Source organism: Myotis brandtii, unplaced genomic scaffold (assembly GCF_000412655.1).
Source record: "Myotis brandtii unplaced genomic scaffold, ASM41265v1 scaffold374, whole genome shotgun sequence".
Taxonomy (NCBI): domain Eukaryota; kingdom Metazoa; phylum Chordata; class Mammalia; order Chiroptera; family Vespertilionidae; genus Myotis; species Myotis brandtii.
Genome location: NW_005364372.1, coordinates 3710874 through 3729685, shown reverse-complemented (window position 1 = coordinate 3729685; position 18812 = coordinate 3710874). Strand labels below are relative to the sequence as shown.

The following is an 18812-nucleotide window of genomic DNA, read 5'->3' as shown; positions in this document are numbered from 1 at the left end:
TGTGTGTGTGTGTGTGTGTGTGTGTGTGTGTGTGTGTGTGTGTGTGTGTGTGTGTGTGTGTGTGTGTGTGTGTTGTTGTGTTTCAGCTGCTTAACTGTTTCACTGTAGCAAGGAAGTATAGTTGTGTTTCAGTGAAACTTTATTCACAAAACCAGGGTGTGAGACCAATTTGGTTTCTGAAAAATGAAAAGTCTGAAACAAGTGGTAGCTGGATGGAATGGTGAAATAACAGACATCAACCAAGACTCCAGTTGTAAAGGACACCTACATTTCTGGTCTGAGCAGTGGAGGGAGAAAGATTCAACATTGCTGCCACCTGGTGCACCAGACAGGTGTGCTGTTACCACAGCTGTGGCATGCGTGAAGCCACCAGACTGCCAGAAGGTGGGGTCCTGGGGAACATAGGATCCGAGGTTAGGTGTGGATAAAATATGTTCAAGGAATAGGGGGAGCAATCCTGAATGCAGTGTCTATTCTCTGAATTTTTTTCTATAGAAGTTTTGTCAACTTTACATTATAATTCTGCAGCTATTTTATGGTTAGTTACCTTTTTTAAAATTTTGACATCAACACTATAGGTGGAAATGTGTGCACAACAACTGTGCATGTTAAAAAAATTAGTGCTCAATTGCTATTTCCCAAGATATATTGGTAATTAACATGTAACTTGCACAGAATACTTGTCAGTATTCATCATTCATCACAGGGACATAGTTATATGAGTGACAGGAACAATGAAGATACATGCTGCTGAATTAGTGGCAATATCTACAGTACTTTAAAATTATTAATTATTCAAAACAAATATAGAAATTAAGTCCAAAGGAGAAAGTTTAACAAGTGCAATTGCGGAAAGTGCATTTAAGTATCACACAATTGCACTTTGGATGAAACCCAAATTTTTAAATGAACTTTTACTTCCAAGTCTGTTTGTTTTTTCCCAAGCTCCAAAGTGAGGTAATAGTTGTTATTTGTTAACTCCACCAGAAGAATCTTCTGCTTAAATGATAATAGTGTTTTCAGATATTTCAATTAGAATCACCAATTAATTCTAATGGTTTTTGTAACATTCATGGTATCAAAGTGAAACTTTGGAGATAAACCTGCCAAAAATAAAACATAGAGCATTATTGTGAAGACTGTTGTAAATTACAGTGAAAATCTAAAACTGACAATGAAATCATTTGACTTTGTATTAATATGCAAATTTAAACTTTAGGGAGTTTCAAATTTAAATTTGAAACTATGTTCAAATTTAAACATAGAAATATGTTTGGCATTAGCTATGGATTGCACAAAGTTAATAAATTTTGTAACTTAATAAAAATTATAAATTTAATAACATTTTATTTTTAAATTCCTTTAAAAAAGCAAAAGGCTTGTTATCCTAATGAAAATTAAAGCTATTCTCAAAACTTTAAATACCTCTATATAAGCACAGTTAGGGTGAAATACAGTTAACTGAAATACAATGCTTTTTAAATACAGCTGTTATTAATGGCAAAGAAAATAAAACAGCTCAACACAACAGTATAAAATTTCTCTCTTTGTTGCCCATTATCAACTATAGTAATATTTAACTACTTTATAAATGAGTTTTCTGGATTTTTATTACTTTTTTTCTAATTAGTTAGAAATAATCAAAATATTCAATAAATGGACCTCTTACCCCAAATATGATGGAGTTAACTACATTCTATAGGAATTACTCTTTGATCAGAAATAAAAAAAAGCAGAAAAACATATATATGGAACCTCGTCTTTGGACACTGGGCAACAGGCAGTGAAAGCCTGTGATCCTCAGGGGAAACAAACAGGGAAAGAGAAATAAACAAAATGAGTCCTATAATTGCCAGAGTGTACTAATGAGAGGCAATTCCCAGGCTGCATCATAGAGAAGAATCCAAATAGAGTCCAGTGGTTTTTCTGAGTTGAAGATAAAGTGATCAGAATTTGGGGAGATTGAAATGTCTAGAATTTGTGAGGTAGAATATTTGAGATGAAGTTGCTAGAAAGAGCTCCATGCATCTGCACAGGTGTTTCTTAAACCTTTGTCTTTATCTTTACATGCATGAGGTGAAACACCACAAGGAACTAACCAATGGAAAACAGTAAATTAAACAATCCAAGGTATTTACACAGAATTGGAACTAGTTTGTATTCTGGCTAGCCAGAGTGGAGAGACCTCGTAATGCACAAGGCATCATGCAGAGAGGTCACAATGGCTTCATCTTAGTTGTAGGGATAAATCAGCCTATGCCACAGCCTGCTCTGATGCACTCCCACCGAGTACAAGCAAGCCTCAAAAGGACCACACTAATTGCACATAATTTACAAGGCCAACAATTCCAAAGAACACTACAAAATTCAACAACCAAAAATGTTCAAATTGCCAATGTCAGGAATCCAGGTGAAAATTACCAGCCATGACATGAAGTAGGAAAATATGACCTGTGACTATAACAGAAATCAATGAACAGAAACTGACCCAGAAATGCAAGGTATGATGGAATTAGCAGACAAAAATATTAAATAGTTCTACTGTGAAAAGGAGAGAGCATACATAATGTATAGAGATTAAAAACATAAAAACCAAGGAAATGCAAGTTTTAGAAAAGAAAAACACAATATTTAAAATAAAATGTTATACCCTGGAAGGACTAATGGCTTATACATACAAGACAAAACCCACCAAAATCAAATAAAAAAAGAAAGTGACATTGAAGAAGTAATAGAAACTATATATATTATATCAACAATATATTGGACAACATCAATCAGTATAACATATGTACAGAGTCCCAGGAAAGGTGGTAGCTGGGGGAATATTTGAAGAAATAATAGAAAAGGGTTTTATAAATTTGACGGAAAACTACAAATCCACAGATCTGTGAAACTCTATGAATTTCAAGCAGAATAAACATGAATAAAATCATACTGAGAAACTTCCTAATGAAATCTTAAAAGAAACCAGAGGGGAAAGGAAATCATATTACATACCAGGAAAAAGATAGAGATGATAAAATAAAGATAAGAAATGTTTTGAATCTCAAAAGTATTATGTTAAGTGAAAGAAGCCAGATATTAAAGACTGTGTTTCCATTTATATGAAATTCTAGAAATGGCAAAAGTACAGTGGCAGAATTTCAGTAATTATTAGGGGCCAAGAAGGAGAGTATGAAGTTGACTCCAAAGGCCAAAAGGAACTCTTTGTGGTGAAGAAAATATTATATATTTTGACTGTTGTAGTGGTTATATGACTGCACACATTTGTCAACATGCATCATAACCTGCCCTTAACATTGGTAAGTTTTTACTGACTGTAAACTATACCTCAGTGAAGCTGATAAGAAATAGTCATGAAATGAAGCAAAAATATCAGTGTCAAAGGGAAAACTTTTGGTAGATGTGTTATTTCTAACACATATGTCAGCAACTACCTATTTTTTAAAATTCTTTATTGTTTAAAGTATTACATATAGTATTACATATGTCTCCGTTTTCCCCCATTGACCTCTCCCCAGCCACTGCCACCCCTCAACACATGCCTTCACCCCACTTAGTGTCTGTGACCATTTGGTGCTTATATACATGCATACACATCCTTTGGTTGATCTCTTACCCTCCTCCCCACCCTCCCACTACTTTCCCTCTGAAGTTTGATGGTCTGTTCGATGCTTCTCTGTCTCTGGATCTATTTTTGTTCATCAGTTTATGTTGTTCATTATATTCCACAAATGAGTGAGATCATGTGATATTTATCTTTCTCCGACTGGCTTATTTCGCTTAGCATAATGCTCTCCATGTCCACTCATGCTGTTTTCAAAGTGCTCATTACCAAAACCAAAGTGGTTTATACTGAAATCTGATTTTACCTGCAAGGCATCTTCTCATGGCTTCTATCTGACTCTGCGACACTCCATTTATGGCCCCCACCTCTCTAGACTTTCTGCATTCCATTATCTAGTTTTTACCTTTATTTTAGATTCATTCTTTGGTTTACCTTTCACCAGACAAAACACAAAGGCAGAATAATGAAGGCTGATCATCCAGAAGAAAAAAAAAAGTGCTGAAAAGTGGGAAGATTACACAGTAGGGAAAATGAATAAAGATAGGGGGTGTGACCAAAGAGGGAGTGTGCCTGTCTGGTTTTAATGGAAAACTCTTTTGCCAGCTTTATTACCTTAGAAGAGCAACCCAGTGGTGGCTGGCTACTAATATTTTACTTTTTGAATAGCAGCTCCTGAAAACTCTATTAATAAACCTTGGTTCATTTCTCTTATGTGCTAATAGGCATATTATTTCCATGTCAACTTATATGATTTTATTGCATACATTCCTGAAAGAAAAAAAAATTATACCCATTGTGTGAAAATATAACCTATAAATTGGGGGTTTGAATTGGCTGCATATTTCACCCTGTGCTATGCATACTTTAATTATTCTCCTTTACAGATAGAGATAGTGGTTTATAAATGCATTATTAATGCAGAATATTTCCCTTGTTTTTATAGGCTTTGCCAGAGGCCATATTGAATTTAAAGTTTTGGGTTATTTCTGAGTCAAGACCCTCATATACATCTGGATAAAAGCCAAACTTCTAATATTTATTCTTAACTTAGCAGGATATTTTATACACATTATGTTTTATTCAAAAAGGTCTTGGCTATTTAAAAATTGTTGTACTACTCACATACATAAAGATCATGTCAGTCATTATGCTGAGAGATTGTTATTAATGGTTCATACCTTCTGTCCTGATTGTATTTCGGGATAAAGATGTTTGTTTTGTCTTATAACCAAGAGATCTCCTCTTGAAGAAAAAGTAAAATACTTGCAAATTAAAGACAATGGTTATTTTAGATGTGCCATATTATCTAAAAGTATTTGCTGAACTCTTCATAAGCTAACAGGGTTCATAAGCTAACAGAAAAGTAAGATTTCCTGCCATAATAAATTTATTATAATATCCAAGAGTGATTCATAACGTGAGATCAAAAAAATCACAGTCATCGAGAATTAGAGCAGAAAGTGACCTTTCATTGTCATCTCCCATGCCTAGCATTTTATAATTGTGGAAAATGTTTCCCAGAGTGTTCAAAATGCTTTCTCTGGGACTCATGAGGACTCTCCAATCTGAAAATCATGACTTTTAGTTCAGGGCTCTATCTTTGATGGACTTCTTATTAATACTCTTCAATGAGTAAGCATTTGTCTCCAGTTTTATATGAGCTTTGTCAATGACTTATACCTGGTAATCATGTGCTTGCAATAGTATTAGGTTATAAGAAAGGAACAGCAACATGGTTGTCTCATCTAGTGCAAGAAACCCATGCCATTAAGCCAATAAAAGGTAGATCAACTGAGTCATATATCTAAGGAAAGGGTAACTGTCATTACCAAAGGTGATTCCTTCGTAAAGAGTATATATAATTCTTTTGCAATGTGTAAAATTTTTAAGTTGGGATTTCATATACTGAGTCTGTCTCTCTATTTTTATATGTAGTAAGAGGAGGGTAGAGGAGGACGAAATAATGGACAACCACAGAGTACAGAGAAAGAGACATTTTGGAATCAGGCAGTCCTAATTGAGGGTTTCAGTTCCTCTGCTTGCTAGCCATGTAACCTTAGAAAAAAATTATCCAACATTGCCTACACAGTCATGAGGATTAAATGAAATTCTAAATATGAAAACACCTAGCACAGTCCTTGGCACATATTCGGAGCTCAGTAATAGCAGTTTCTTTTTCCTGTAATGTTTATAACATAATTTAACCCATAAAACACCAGCTCCCTGTTTGTCAGGGGCCCCATATTAGTCACTCCAGAGAAAAAAGGAAAGCATGTCATCCAGCATCACCAGCTTCATGAGCTCAAATAATGTTTAATAATAATATTTTTTGAAACTCAGTACAACTGAATGCACTTATAGACAGAACACAGCATTTCCAACCAGGGCAAGATTATAACACATAGTGACCTGGAGAAGTTAGGATCTTGTCATGGAACTGTCGATTCAGGGTCATCTTACAAAGGTGAGAGAGGTGGGAGGGGAGGATTAAAGAATAAGCCAAGGTACATGTTCATTGCCTACCTCCTAAACCTCTCTTTAGTCCCTCCTCATTTCTATTATGTCATTTCCTTTTAATTTAGAAATCATTTCCCCCTGGACTTTTGCCAAGATGTGAAATTGGTTTCCTGCCACCACTCTCCTCACCTTCTAATCTATCATCCACGATCTCTCCAGAAGGTTCTGTTACAAACTTAAACTTGATTCCCTACATCTTCTGCTTAAAATGGCCCTCACACCCACAAGGTGAAGTCCCAAATCATTGGCATGTTATTCAAGATTGTGTGTTAATTACCCAGCAGTGTCAGTCATCACATCCAGACTTTTTCTATGTTCCAGTTATGCCTAGCAGTGGACTTTGTACCCCAATAATCTACAGAAACTCAAGTTTCTGCACATTTGTATACAGTGTTTTCTTTTCCAGGGATACCTCATCATCACCACCTCCGTCTCTTTCAGCTTGACTAAATTCCGATGGTCTCTCAAATACTCTGTCAAGTGTTATTTTTTCTGGCAAGTCTTCTCTCACCTTCCCGTCATCATAAGTATACTAGTATGTTCTACTTATTTCCTCTCCAGGACACATGGGTCCTTTTTACACAAAATTGTCATTGTTGGTTTACTAAAAGCGCCATTTCAACTTGACCATGAGTCGCTTGATGCCAGGGAAGCATCATTGTGTCCTCAACATCTGTCACAGCCTTAGCTTTCAAAAAATAGTTTGTGGGTTCATTCATAGTTAAAACTGCGATTATGTGGTCCAAATTAAAAGCTTTATGATGCTCAGACTTGGGTCAGACCAGGTGATCACAGCAGGAGACAACTATGTCCGGAGCTGGGGAGATTGGGTCTCCTCCCCTGACAGGCCCTTCATTTCTCTGTGAAGCAGGAAGATGAGGAAAGGTCAATCAGGAAATGTTAGTAAGAGCTGGAAGGGGTTTGAGGCCATCCCCTTGCTCTGTGAAGCCGAGATAATGTGCTGGAGAGCGTTGTCACCGTGAGGTAGTGCTGGGTCCAGAACCCAGTTATCTTTCTTTCCGATCCAGTATTCATCCATTTGCCTTTCTTCTCTGGTGGAGCTTGTTTTGTTTTGTTGTTGTTGTGTTTTGTGTGTGTGTGTGTGTGTGTGTGTGTGTGTGTGTGTGTGTTTTGTAACTAAGGAAACAATGCCTGCCAACTTTCTGCCTAACTGGTCAGGCTGCAGAGGTAGTTCTAACCTGGTAAGTCATGTTAACACCGAGGGCGATTCTCCTGCTTTGATTTGGGGTGACAAAACACTTCCCCCAAAATAGCTAAGGGGCTGCAAGAAGGTCATTAATTCTGCTCTTTCATATTTATCCCACTGGCATGTTCTCATGAAATGACCTCCTATTTTCCTCTCATTCTCCTTCCCTGCCTCAAAAAAAAGAAACATCCCTGTGACATATGGAAGGGTTCCAACGTCAGCCAGTGCATATATTAAAGTTTTAAATCAATTATTGTTCTAGTACACACCCTGGGGTTAAGAAAGAAAGAACATCCAGGACTAACAAACCTGATTGTTCTGGCAAAGTTGCCATTCGATTCATGCTGGCATTTCTGGGCTTTTCTTTTTCTTTAATATTCCAACCTCATTAAAAAAAGTTAATGGCTCAAGTAGCAATTTTCAACATTACTATTTCATTCAGTTTCTCCCCGAGACTTCTGCCTCCCAGTCTCTTGAGAGTTTCCAAGAGGGCACAGTGCCCAGAATTTGCTTCGTTAGTTGCAGAGACAGCTGTCAATCTGAGAGTGAGTTCATTAGACCTGGATTATTCCTCACTTATTACCTTCTGAGCAAGGCAGAGACTCCAAATTGGGACTATGAGCACTTAACAATTTGGCATTCTTAAACTGAGTCAAAGACTTAATCATAACAGTTAAGAAACCAAATGACAACCATGTATAGCATGGTGAATTTTAACTTAACAGCTACTCTGAGTTGGACCTACATGAGTATTCTGACTAATGCTGCTCTAGCTAAAATTCCAATAAAGTTTGATGCATGTGTGTGTGTTTTCCTAGGCAAGTACTGGAAGTCAGTAAGAATGGTGGCTGTGCCAAGGGGCTGTGCTCTGGCTGGGGCTCAGTTGCAAGAGGAGACAGACACCGTTTCTGCCCTGGCCTCCCTGACAGTGGATGTGGAACAGCCCTTCGCTCAAGAAGATAGCAGGTATGGATCCAGCATGGGGGAATCATTAAGGTCAGTAACCTCCAGGCTCATCATTCACGTTCCTGAACCCCTCTCCAGACTTACCTTCACCTGTCTCCTCCCCTTCCACCACCTGTCTTCTCCAAAGCCACAGATGCCCCAGCACATGCTGTCGACTGTCAAGAATTCATTCATTTGTTTCCTTTTTCCTGGGAAACATGAGCTGGAGCATGTGGTTGCAGTTCACAGAGAAATGGCAGGGATGAGATAGACGGTGAGAAAAATCACTTCTTGTTGGATAATTTCCTGCAGATTATTATGGAAAGAGCTGCTTATGGGCTTACCTTCTATCCCTAGTTATCTATGTTTTTCCAGATGTTCTTTTCTTTCTCTCATCCTTTTGAAATTACTGATATAACCAACATAAAAAGAGAGAGTAGAAGCTGGAGGTATTGTTAGTCAGTCGGATCGCCTATATACATACAAGCTCTTATATGTATGACTGTCATTGAGGTGCAACAATTAGATAAAGATGGAAGTTGCCTCCAAAGGAGAAAGAGATGTGTGTAAAGGAAAGGTGTGGACTTGAGTCTGATTTTATTTCACAGTATGATAAGAAGGGATTGATTTCAGTTAGTCTTCATATGAATGAATAGAGCTTTCAGGGGGGAAATAAGGTTGACAGATTGCATTTGCTTATTTTCCTTTTAAGAAATGTTATTGGTTTATGCATTTTGATGTTCATCGCACTATCCTACAGACAATGCTATAAGCAGAATGTCTTTTGAGTCTACTATGACCAAAGATACCACAAATGTCCATCCATTAATATTGGTGCTTTCTACAGCTGACTTCAAAGCCCCAATTCCTCAATTTGAACAGTTTGCACTTGAAAATTACTTCTGAGAATGAAATCCGACTCCCTCTGTAAATAACATCACCATTAATTACACAGATCCTGATACTAGTACATACATTGGCAATTTTCCCAAGAATGCACAAATTTGAACAGTTTTAGCTTTCTTTATTTTACTGAGCATTCAGAGTTTAATGGATTTAGCACCTTGTTTTGGTCAAGAGCAGGAGATACACTGAATAAGAGATTTCACTTTTATTTTTTCTTACCATAACCACTTAAATAACAGATTACCAGCAGGGAAAGAAAAGTTGCACAGTATTGTATTAACAGGCACCATCATATGGGCATCTGGAACATAAGGGAAAACTTATTTTATGTCTTTGATAATATGAACTAACCCCCTGCCGTTCCCAGCTAAGAACTGAACCAAGTTCATAATCCAAAGGTGTTGCAATTATTCCCAAGGCCAAATCCAGTTAGTGTCTGTCATTTGAGGGCTATAAAACTGAGGGAACTAGCATCTGTTAGTGTTGGATACAAAAGGAGAATAGCAATTCTTGAGAATTCATTTAATGTAGAGAAATGAAGCTAAGTTCCAGCCTGGGTGAAATGAATTATAAGTAATTTTTTAAATTAAATTGCAGAGTTTAGAATAATTAAGAATAACAATGCCCAGGCTGGGTAGCTCAATTGATTGGAGCATCATCCATACATCAAAAATTTGCAAGTTCAGTTCCAGGTCTGGACACATACCTAAGTTTTGGGTTCAATCCCCAGTTAGGGCACATTACGGGAAGCAACCGATCCACTCACATCCATGTTTCTCTCTCTCTCTCTCTCTCTCTCTCTCTCTCTCTCTCTCTCTCTCATCAATAAAAACATATTGTCGGGTGAGGATTAAATAAGTAAATAAAATTAATTTTTAAGAAAGAATAATATGTCATGAGTCCTACATAATGTAAAAATCTGAGCACTTTGGCAGGATCTAGCTCTGTACGTGTGCTTGTTTACCCAGGTAAACAGGGTGCCTGACTTCTACTAATCCAGAGGGACTCAGCCCTGGCTTCAGTTCACAGTGATTTTTTAGCTCCATCTCATGGCAGAGAGAGAATGGGAATGGGAATGGGAATGTTTTGACATACAGGGAAAGAGAACTGACATTTGCTGCCTCAACTCTTATTTGTTTATCAGTTTTAGACAGACTGTATCAATTTTGATTGATTTTTCTTGTGGGAAGGAAAATGGTTTTGCTTGAAATATTTTCTATGGCTTTGAACTCACTGTTTCAGCAGAGGAAAAGAAAAATTATTCTAGAACTGGCTTTTGCATTTCTATTGAACCAGGCATGGATTTCATCAGAGTCAGAGAGAAACCTTGAAAGTCACAGGGCATTTATTCCTTTTCAGGGGAATGCTATCTGAATTGTCCCCCGACTCAATATAGGAAAGATGACTTTCAGAATGAGATAGAAAGGTGGATATATTATTGGGCCTTTGTTATGAATGCAATGTTCTAAGTGCACAGGAAATTGAAAAATTAGAAAAATCAGAGAGTTAAATGGATGGAAAAGGGTGAAGGCAAGATTCTTTTTATAGGATATTCTTGCCAGTTATTTTGGAGGATATATTGGTGTTTGGAGTGAGATGACTCATTTTGTACTAAGATTTTGGGTAAAGCAGCTCTTTTCCTGGCCAACTCATATCTGACTCATTTACCACTAGTGAATAAGGGATAAAATGCTCCTGGCTAAGAACCATTGTAAGTATTTTTTGTTCATTTTTCTTGGATGGGGGATGGGGGTGGAGATGACAACACAGAGCAAAACAGTCATCTCATTTTTATAGCTCATTAGTGGACCATGAAGAATACATTATTAGAAAATGTTGATTTTGGGGGATTCATTCTGGGGATGACTGAAATACAGTTTTCAAAACCTAATTTTCAGATGGCAAAGGACTTGAGTGGGAAAAATGATTGGTGGATCAGCAAAAGCAAAACAAAAACAAAATATGAAAAAAAAATTAAGTAGGCCAAGTTATATGTTCAAAGACTATTAAGCAGATAGGTCTGGTCGTATACAGCATATTGTTTTTAAAAGAGAGTTGTGATCTTAGCAGTTTTTTGTTGGCCAGGAGGCTGTATCTTTAAAAGATTATAATTTGCATTGGTCAGATATGTGTTTCAAATGCTTCTACTTTGAAAAGGTCAAAGCAGTATTCAGGTTTATTCTTGGCTACCTGTTCAGAATCTGCTGAAAATCAAGAAAAAGGTTGCTCTGTCAAGTAAGACTTCAGGATGTTCAACTATTGAGTTATTGGAAACACAACTGAAAGTTAGGTTTTTCAAATGTGAGTTTGACCTATTGATTATAGCATGGATCATGTTATGTTTCCTTAATACAGTCTGATCTTGGTTGTTTATTTAATCATTTCATCTTCAAATTCAGGTAACTTCTCTCATGAATGACATAGTTTCAAATCATTATATAATATAAAAGCATGAGAAATATATGACAGGCCATTTTGTATCTTGAGTAACTATCTTATTCAAGAGTATGAAAAAAAGTGTAACAATACACTGGAAAATCCCAAATATCATCTGTTTTAGCTTTGAATGGCCTGTCTGTAGTGCCAAGGACATTGATAACCCCATTTTCTTATATCTGAAGGTTTATATAGAAATACAGACCGCTAATAAAAATACACATTCATGTCTAATGTCTAATATATTAGAAAATCAACTTTGTTTTCCATCCTTTAGGAGTGTGTCTCCAAGGCTTCTAGACACTAAAATATTGCACAAAGTATGCAAGTTTCTGACTTTTCTCTATGATACCATTATTTTGAGCACTTGTTTATCTAACTACACAAACATACCAATATAAATTTTATTCTTAATTTTCATCCAATGTCAACAAATCCTTAGTTGAAAGGTGGGCTGAGATTTGGACATTCCTGGGAAAAGGAAGGATAGTCTGTCCCTTATTATCTTTTTCCTCCTCTTCCTGGGACCATCTGTTTAATCTCTGTTTTCAGTGCTGAACAGGCAGTCTTGCAACATGTGTGAAGTCTGACTTAGTATTTTCACAGCTATCATCTTACAATTACAGAGGAAGGACAGAGTGTGACTCCACAATCAGCTGGCCTAGATAATAATAATCTCCAACTTAATAATTGTGTGGTCAGGGGCAAGTTACTTGTCTCTCTGGGTTTTATTTTCTTTGTCTTCAAAATGAAGGGAAAATTTCATAGGGTTTTGAAAATGAAATGACAAAAATACATTCTAAGAACTTAACAGAACACCTGACACATAGTAAGAACTCAGTAAAGGATGGTTTTTATCGTTGTTTTCTATCATATTTCTTAGTCTTCACTTTGCTCTATCTTTTCCCTCCTTTAATACATCATTCATCATAATGATCTATAATACTAGGATATAGCGACTGTACCTGGGCATCTATATATTTAACTGTTCGTAGGTTAAATCAATAGTATAGCCATTAAAAACAAGATTTGGACAAATAATCACTAAGCAGTAAGTTGTTTCAATTAACTAATCTGTGGTTAACTGATTTAAGAACTTCCACGATGCCAAAGACATTGTAGGTAATAAACAAATACTTATTAAATGAATAAATCCAAGATAGAAGGCAAAACATTGTTAAACATAACATCGATAACATAACGTTTTGTGATGATACCTAAGCTCTTCTCCCTATTTATTATGTTTTCTGAGGGAATCAGCATTTTTATAATTTTATGAGTTTATGAATTTTGTGAGTTTATGAATGTGTATTTTACCTTTATTTTCTTCCATAGTAATAATTGACAATGTGCTTTCTCAAATATGTTGACTAACCAGAATCCATAGTACTCACATCATAAACATGGGTTGACTGGGGAAACACAACAAAGGAAGAAGGGGGCAGTCAAGTGTCTCTTGGAATGAAAAAAGGAATTGACTTTATGGGGGAAGGAAAATACAAAAGGGATGCTGGCAGATCACAGGATTCTCCTCCAACTTACAGAATGAGGAGGAAGAAAATGTGCTTTGTGCATTCTTTAAACACTTCCTGGTTTTTTCTATGTGCGAGACAAATGTTGGGAGCCAGGGTCACAAAGCTTCCTTGCAGTCCTCAAAACATTCACTTACCTGGGGATTGTATTAGTTTTCAACTGCTATCTTTAAGTTACTACAAACTCAGTGGCTTAAAGTGGCCAAAGGTCATAAAGCTGACACAGATCTCTTGGGCTAAAATCAGAAGCTGGACGGGTCTGGTTCCTTTCTGGAAGCTTCAGGGAAGAATCTGTTTCTTTGACTTTTCTTGTGTCTAGAGGCTGCCTGCATTCCTTGGCTCAGGAGTGCCTTCCTCTATCTTGAAAGCCAACAACTTTATATCTCTCTGACCTTTCTGCAGTCATCACATCTCTCTCGAACTGAAGAAGAAAAGCTAGGAAACTTGGCTTAAAAAAAAAACAAACAGGAAGATTCTCTACCTTTAAAGACTCATATGATTACATTAGACATACCAGGATAATCTATACCAGTGGTTCTCAACCTTCTGGCCCTTTAAATACAGTTCCTCATGTTGTGACCCAACCATAAAATTATTTTCGTTGCTACTTCATAACTGTAATGTTGCTACTGTTATGAATTGTAATGTAAATATCTGATATGCAGGATGGTCTTAGGCGACCCCTGTGAAAGGGTCATTCGACTGCCAAAGGGGTCGCTACCCACAGGTTGAGAACCCCTGATCTATACTAATAAAAGGGTAATATGCTAATTAGACTGAATAGACAGACATCCTTCAGGGCAAAGCCATGGTGGCGAGGGCTGAGGCAGAGGCAGTTAGGGGCGATCAGGCAGGCAGGCAGAGCAGTTAGGGGCGATCAGGCCAGCAGGGGAGAGCAGTTAGGGGTGATCAGGCTGGCAGGGGAGTGTGGTTAGGGGCATCAGGCAGGCAGGCAGAGGCAGTTAGAGGTGATCAGGCAAGCAGGCAGAGGGGTTAGGGGGGATCAGGCAGGCAGGTAGAGGGGATAGGGGCGATCAGGCAGGCAGGCAGGTGAGCGGTAAGGAGCCAGCGGTCCCGGATTGTGATAGGGATGTCCGACTACCAGTTTACAGCCTAAACTGGCAATCGGATATCCCCTGGGGGGTCCCGGATTGGAGAGGGTGCAGGCCAGGCTGAGGGAACCCCTCCCCACCCCACCCCACCCCCGTGCATGAATTTTGTGCACTGGGCCTCTAGTTTAGAATAATTCTCCATCTCAAGGTCCTTAACCTTAAGCACATCTACAGAGTTAGTTTTGTCTTGCAACGCAACATATTCATAGCTTCCAGGATTAGGTTATAGATATCTTTTGGGGCTGTTCTTCCTACCACAGGATCAGACATGAGCAATCAACTATAAGTGACAAGTCATTTTAATAGAGTGAGCTGCAGAATGAAACAAGACCTAACATTGGCCAAGAACTAGGGACCAAATCATAGGATTAGGACAAATGAGCCAGGGTGAAAGAAAATGTAGGATTTTACCTAGTAAATAAGAAGAAAGGCAGCCGAGAAAGAGACACTATTGTGTGTGTGTGGTTTGTTTTTTTTTTAACTTCTACTGCCAACACAGTCCAGAGTACCTTCATCTTTCATCCAAATTCACAGTAGTTGCCTTACTAATTCCCATATACATTTTGCCTCTTTTCTAATCTATTTTCTACACAGCAATCAGGGAGCTCATGCAAACTATTCAAAAAACAACTAGAGAGCAAATCTTGCCATGCCTCCACTTGAAATGCCTTTCCATCCATTAGCATTAAGATTGGCATCCTTAACAGGACCCATAACCCTGGCATGATCAGACACTTACCTTCATTTTGTGCCTTATCTCTGACATCTTTTCTCTTTGTTTGGTGATCTGCTTTCCAACATGACCTTGTTTCATTTTTTTAACTAAGATATACCTGATAAACCTGAGATGCACAAATCCAAATATTTGTACTTATTCCATAGTCACATACACACCACCCAGAACAGATCAAGAACATTTTCATCACCAAGGAAGTTAATTTGTGCATCTTATTAGTCAATGCCACTCCTACCAGAAGTAACCTTTTTTTTTTAACACTGTAGATTAGTTTTGCTAGTTCTTGAATTTAATCTAAAAGGAATCATGTAATATATATTGCTTTTTATCTGGCTTTCACTCTACTAAGCATAATGTGTTTGAATCCATTCAGTCAGCAGTTTGTTCATTTCTATTATAATTCATGATTCCAATGTATAAACAAAACCTAATTTCTTTATTCATGCACATGTGGATGAGTGTTTGACTTGTTTCCCATTTGGAGTTGTTAATTTTATTTCTGCTTTTTAAAATTGAGATATAATTGACATGTAACATTGTATTACTTTCAGGTGTACATCATAATGATTTGATATTTGTGAATATTGGGAAATAAACACCACAATAAATCCAGTTAACATTCATCACCACACGTAGCTACAAATTGTGTTATTTTTTTTATGAGAATTTTTTAAGATTTACTCTCATAGCAACTTTCAAATATACAACACATTATTATTAACTATGTAGTCTCCATGCTGTACATAGATTCCCATGACTTATATTTAATTATAACTGGAAGTTTCTACCTTTTGATCACCTTTACCCATTTTGCCCTACCTCTGACAACCACCAATCTGTTTACTGTCTAAGTTTAGGGTTTTGTTTTTTTTAGCTTCCATATGTGAGATCTACAGTACTTGTCTTTCTTTGTCTGACTTACTTCACTTAACATAATGCCCTCAGGGTCCATCCTTGTTATTGCAAATGGCAAGATTTCCTTCTTTTTTAAGACTGAATAATATTTCATTTCATATGTATATATATATATATATATAAATGTATATTTATGTGTGTGTATCTAATTTTCATTATGCATTTATCTATTAACTAGAGGCCCGATGCACAAAGATTCGTGCAAGAATAGGCCTTCCTTCCCCTGGCTGCCAGCACCGACTTCCCTCCAGCACCTGGGACCCGGGCCTTCACTCTAGGGCAGAGCCGCCGCCTCCATCTTTGTCGTGTCAATTTGCATATTCCCTCCTTATTGGCTGTGGGTGACGCCATCTTTGTTGCAAAGTGATGGACAATTTGCATATTCCGTCTTTATTAGATAGGATGAACACTTTGGTTACTTCCATGACTTAGCTATTGTAAATAATGCTACCATGAACATGGGGATACAGATATCTTTTTGAATTAGTGTTTTCATTTCCTCCATGTAAATACCCAGAAGTGGAATTTCTGGATCATATGGTAGTTCTATTTTTAATGTTTTGAGGAACCTCCACACTGTTTTTCATAGTCATTGCAAAAATGTACATTGCCACCAAAAGTGCACAAGGATTCCCTTTTCTCCTCATTCTAGCCAATACTTGTTATTTCTTATCTTTTTTATAATAACCATTCTAACAAGTAAGAGGTGATATCTCATTGTGGTTTTGATTTGCATTTCCCTGATGATTAGTGATGTTGAGCACATTTTCATGTACCTGTTGGCCATCTGTATGTCTTGTTTGGAAAGATGTCTATTCAGGTCCTCTGCCATTTGGGGCTATCATGAATAAAGATGCTATGATTTTTCTTTTTTTAAATGTATTTTTATTAATTTCAGAGAGGAAGAGAGAATCATTGATTAGCTGTCTCATGCACACCCTCAACTGGGAATCGAGCCCAAAACCCAGGCATGTGCCCTTGACCGGAATTGAACCCAGGACCCTTCAGTCCACAGGCCAATGCTCTATCCATAGAGCTGATTTTTCTTTATTGTGGTAAAAAGCACATAACATTTACCATCTGAGCCATTTTTGTGTGTACAATAACTACCATTAAGTATATGTCCATTTTTGTGCAACATATCTCTAGAAAATTTTCACCATGTAAAACAGAACTCTAAGCCTATTTAACAATAGCTTCCCTTCTCCCCCTCACCCCAGCTCATGGCAACCATCATTCTGCTTTCTGTTTCTAAGCATATGACTACTTTAGATACCTCATATAAGTGGAATCATTCAGTATTTGCCTTTTTGTGACTTGGCTTACTTTACTTAGCATAATATCCTCAAGGTTCATCCATGTTGTAGCATATGTCAAGACTTCCATCTTTCATATGGCTGAATACTTCAACTTCAGTGAATGAGCGTGCAAGTATCTCTTCAAGATCCTGTTTTCAGTTCTTTTGGATATATACCCAGAAGTGGAATTACTGAATCACATGGTAATGACATTTTTAATTTTTTGAAGAATCTAACTCTCTGAAATTTTGTTCACATTTTTATTTTGTGAACAGAAGCACTCAATTTCTCTGACACATACCTAGAAGTGGAATTGCTGAGCTGCAAGGGAGCCATGTTTTACTTTGTAAGAAACTTCCAAAGTGCTTTCCAAAAGGGCTATGCCATTTTTCATTCCTATCAGCAATGAATGACAGTTCCAGTTGCTTCATCTCCTCACCTACACTTTGTATAATCAGTCTTTATAACTAAGCCTTTCTAATGAGTATTCAATAGTATCTCATTGTGGTTTCAAATTTTCTCCAAAGAGCCATATTCATGTTCACATCAGACCTTCTTGGCACATACCCTTTCCTCTGTTTGGATCACTTATCTTGTCTTCCTTATACTCCCACTAACTCTATGCTGGCTTCTCCATTCTCTTCCACTTATAGTTTAGATCTCAGATCAAATATTTCTTTCTCTCCTTGGAGAATGTCCACTGACCATCAATCCCAAAATTAGATCAGGTCCCGTGCTTTACTTTTTATGTCTCCTCTGTAGTTCTAGTGCCTAGAACAGAGCCATATGAATACTATATACTCAGTAATTATTTCTTGAATCAATGAAAAGTTCAGTATACAAAGGCGTGCCAGCTTTTGGGGAGCTGTGGGGCTTTGGAGTGAGCCCTCATAGCTGTGGAAAGGTAAAGTATGACAGCCATGCTAGAAAGCAATTTACTACCAGTTAGTATATGCAAAGCATATGACGTAGTAATCATGCTCCTGGGAATGTATACTGAAGACATTCTCACCGAGGGTCATTCAAGTACATGTTCTAAGAAGTTCACTACAGCTTTATTAATGACTAGAGGCCCGGTGCACAAAAATTTGTGCACTCGGTGGCGGGGAGGTCCCTCAACCCGGCCTGTGCCCTCTCGCAGTCTGGGACCCCTCGGGGGATGACCACCTGCTGGCTTAGGCCCACTCCCCCGGGGGATTGGGCCTAAGCTGGCAGTCAGACATCCCTCTGGCAGCCCCGGAGCCCTTGGGGAATGTCCACTTGCCAGCGGGGAGCAGGCCTAAGCTGCAGTCAGACATCCTTAGTGCTGCTGAGGAGGCGGGAGAGGCTCCCGCCATCACTGCTGTGCTGGCAGCCGTCAGCCTGGCTTGTGGCTGAGCAGAGCTCCCCCTGTGGGAGGGGACTGAGCACCAGGGGGCAGCTCCTGCATTGAGCATCTGGCCCCTGTTGGTCAGTGTGTGTCATAGTGACCAGTCATTCCCAGTCATTCTGCTGTTAGGGTCAGTTTGCATATTACCCTTTTATTATATAGGATAGAGGCCTGGTGTATGGGTGGGGGCTGGCTGGTTTGCCCTGAAGGGTGTCCCGGATCAGGGTGGGGGTCCTGCTGGGGTGCCTGGCCAGCCTGGGTGAGGGAC

The 18812-nt window shown here is 38.1% G+C and overlaps 2 protein-coding genes across 2 annotated transcripts in view; both read left to right on the top strand.

Moving 5' to 3' along the window:
- The window catches only part of HDAC9 (histone deacetylase 9), an 846941-nt gene that overhangs the window by 817747 nt on the left and 10382 nt on the right, over positions 1–18812 (top strand). The window contains exon 26 of the mRNA XM_014544651.1: positions 8114–8291. Coding sequence (XP_014400137.1) covers positions 8114–8291 — 178 coding nt within the window. The remainder of the gene's footprint in view (positions 1–8113; positions 8292–18812) is intronic.
- The window catches only part of LOC102256813 (phosphatidylinositol N-acetylglucosaminyltransferase subunit H-like), a 2155-nt gene continuing 1495 nt past the window's right edge, over positions 18153–18812 (top strand). Inside the window, 1 exon segment of the mRNA XM_014544611.1 lies at positions 18153–18201. Within this exon segment, the coding sequence (XP_014400097.1) occupies positions 18153–18201 (49 nt within the window).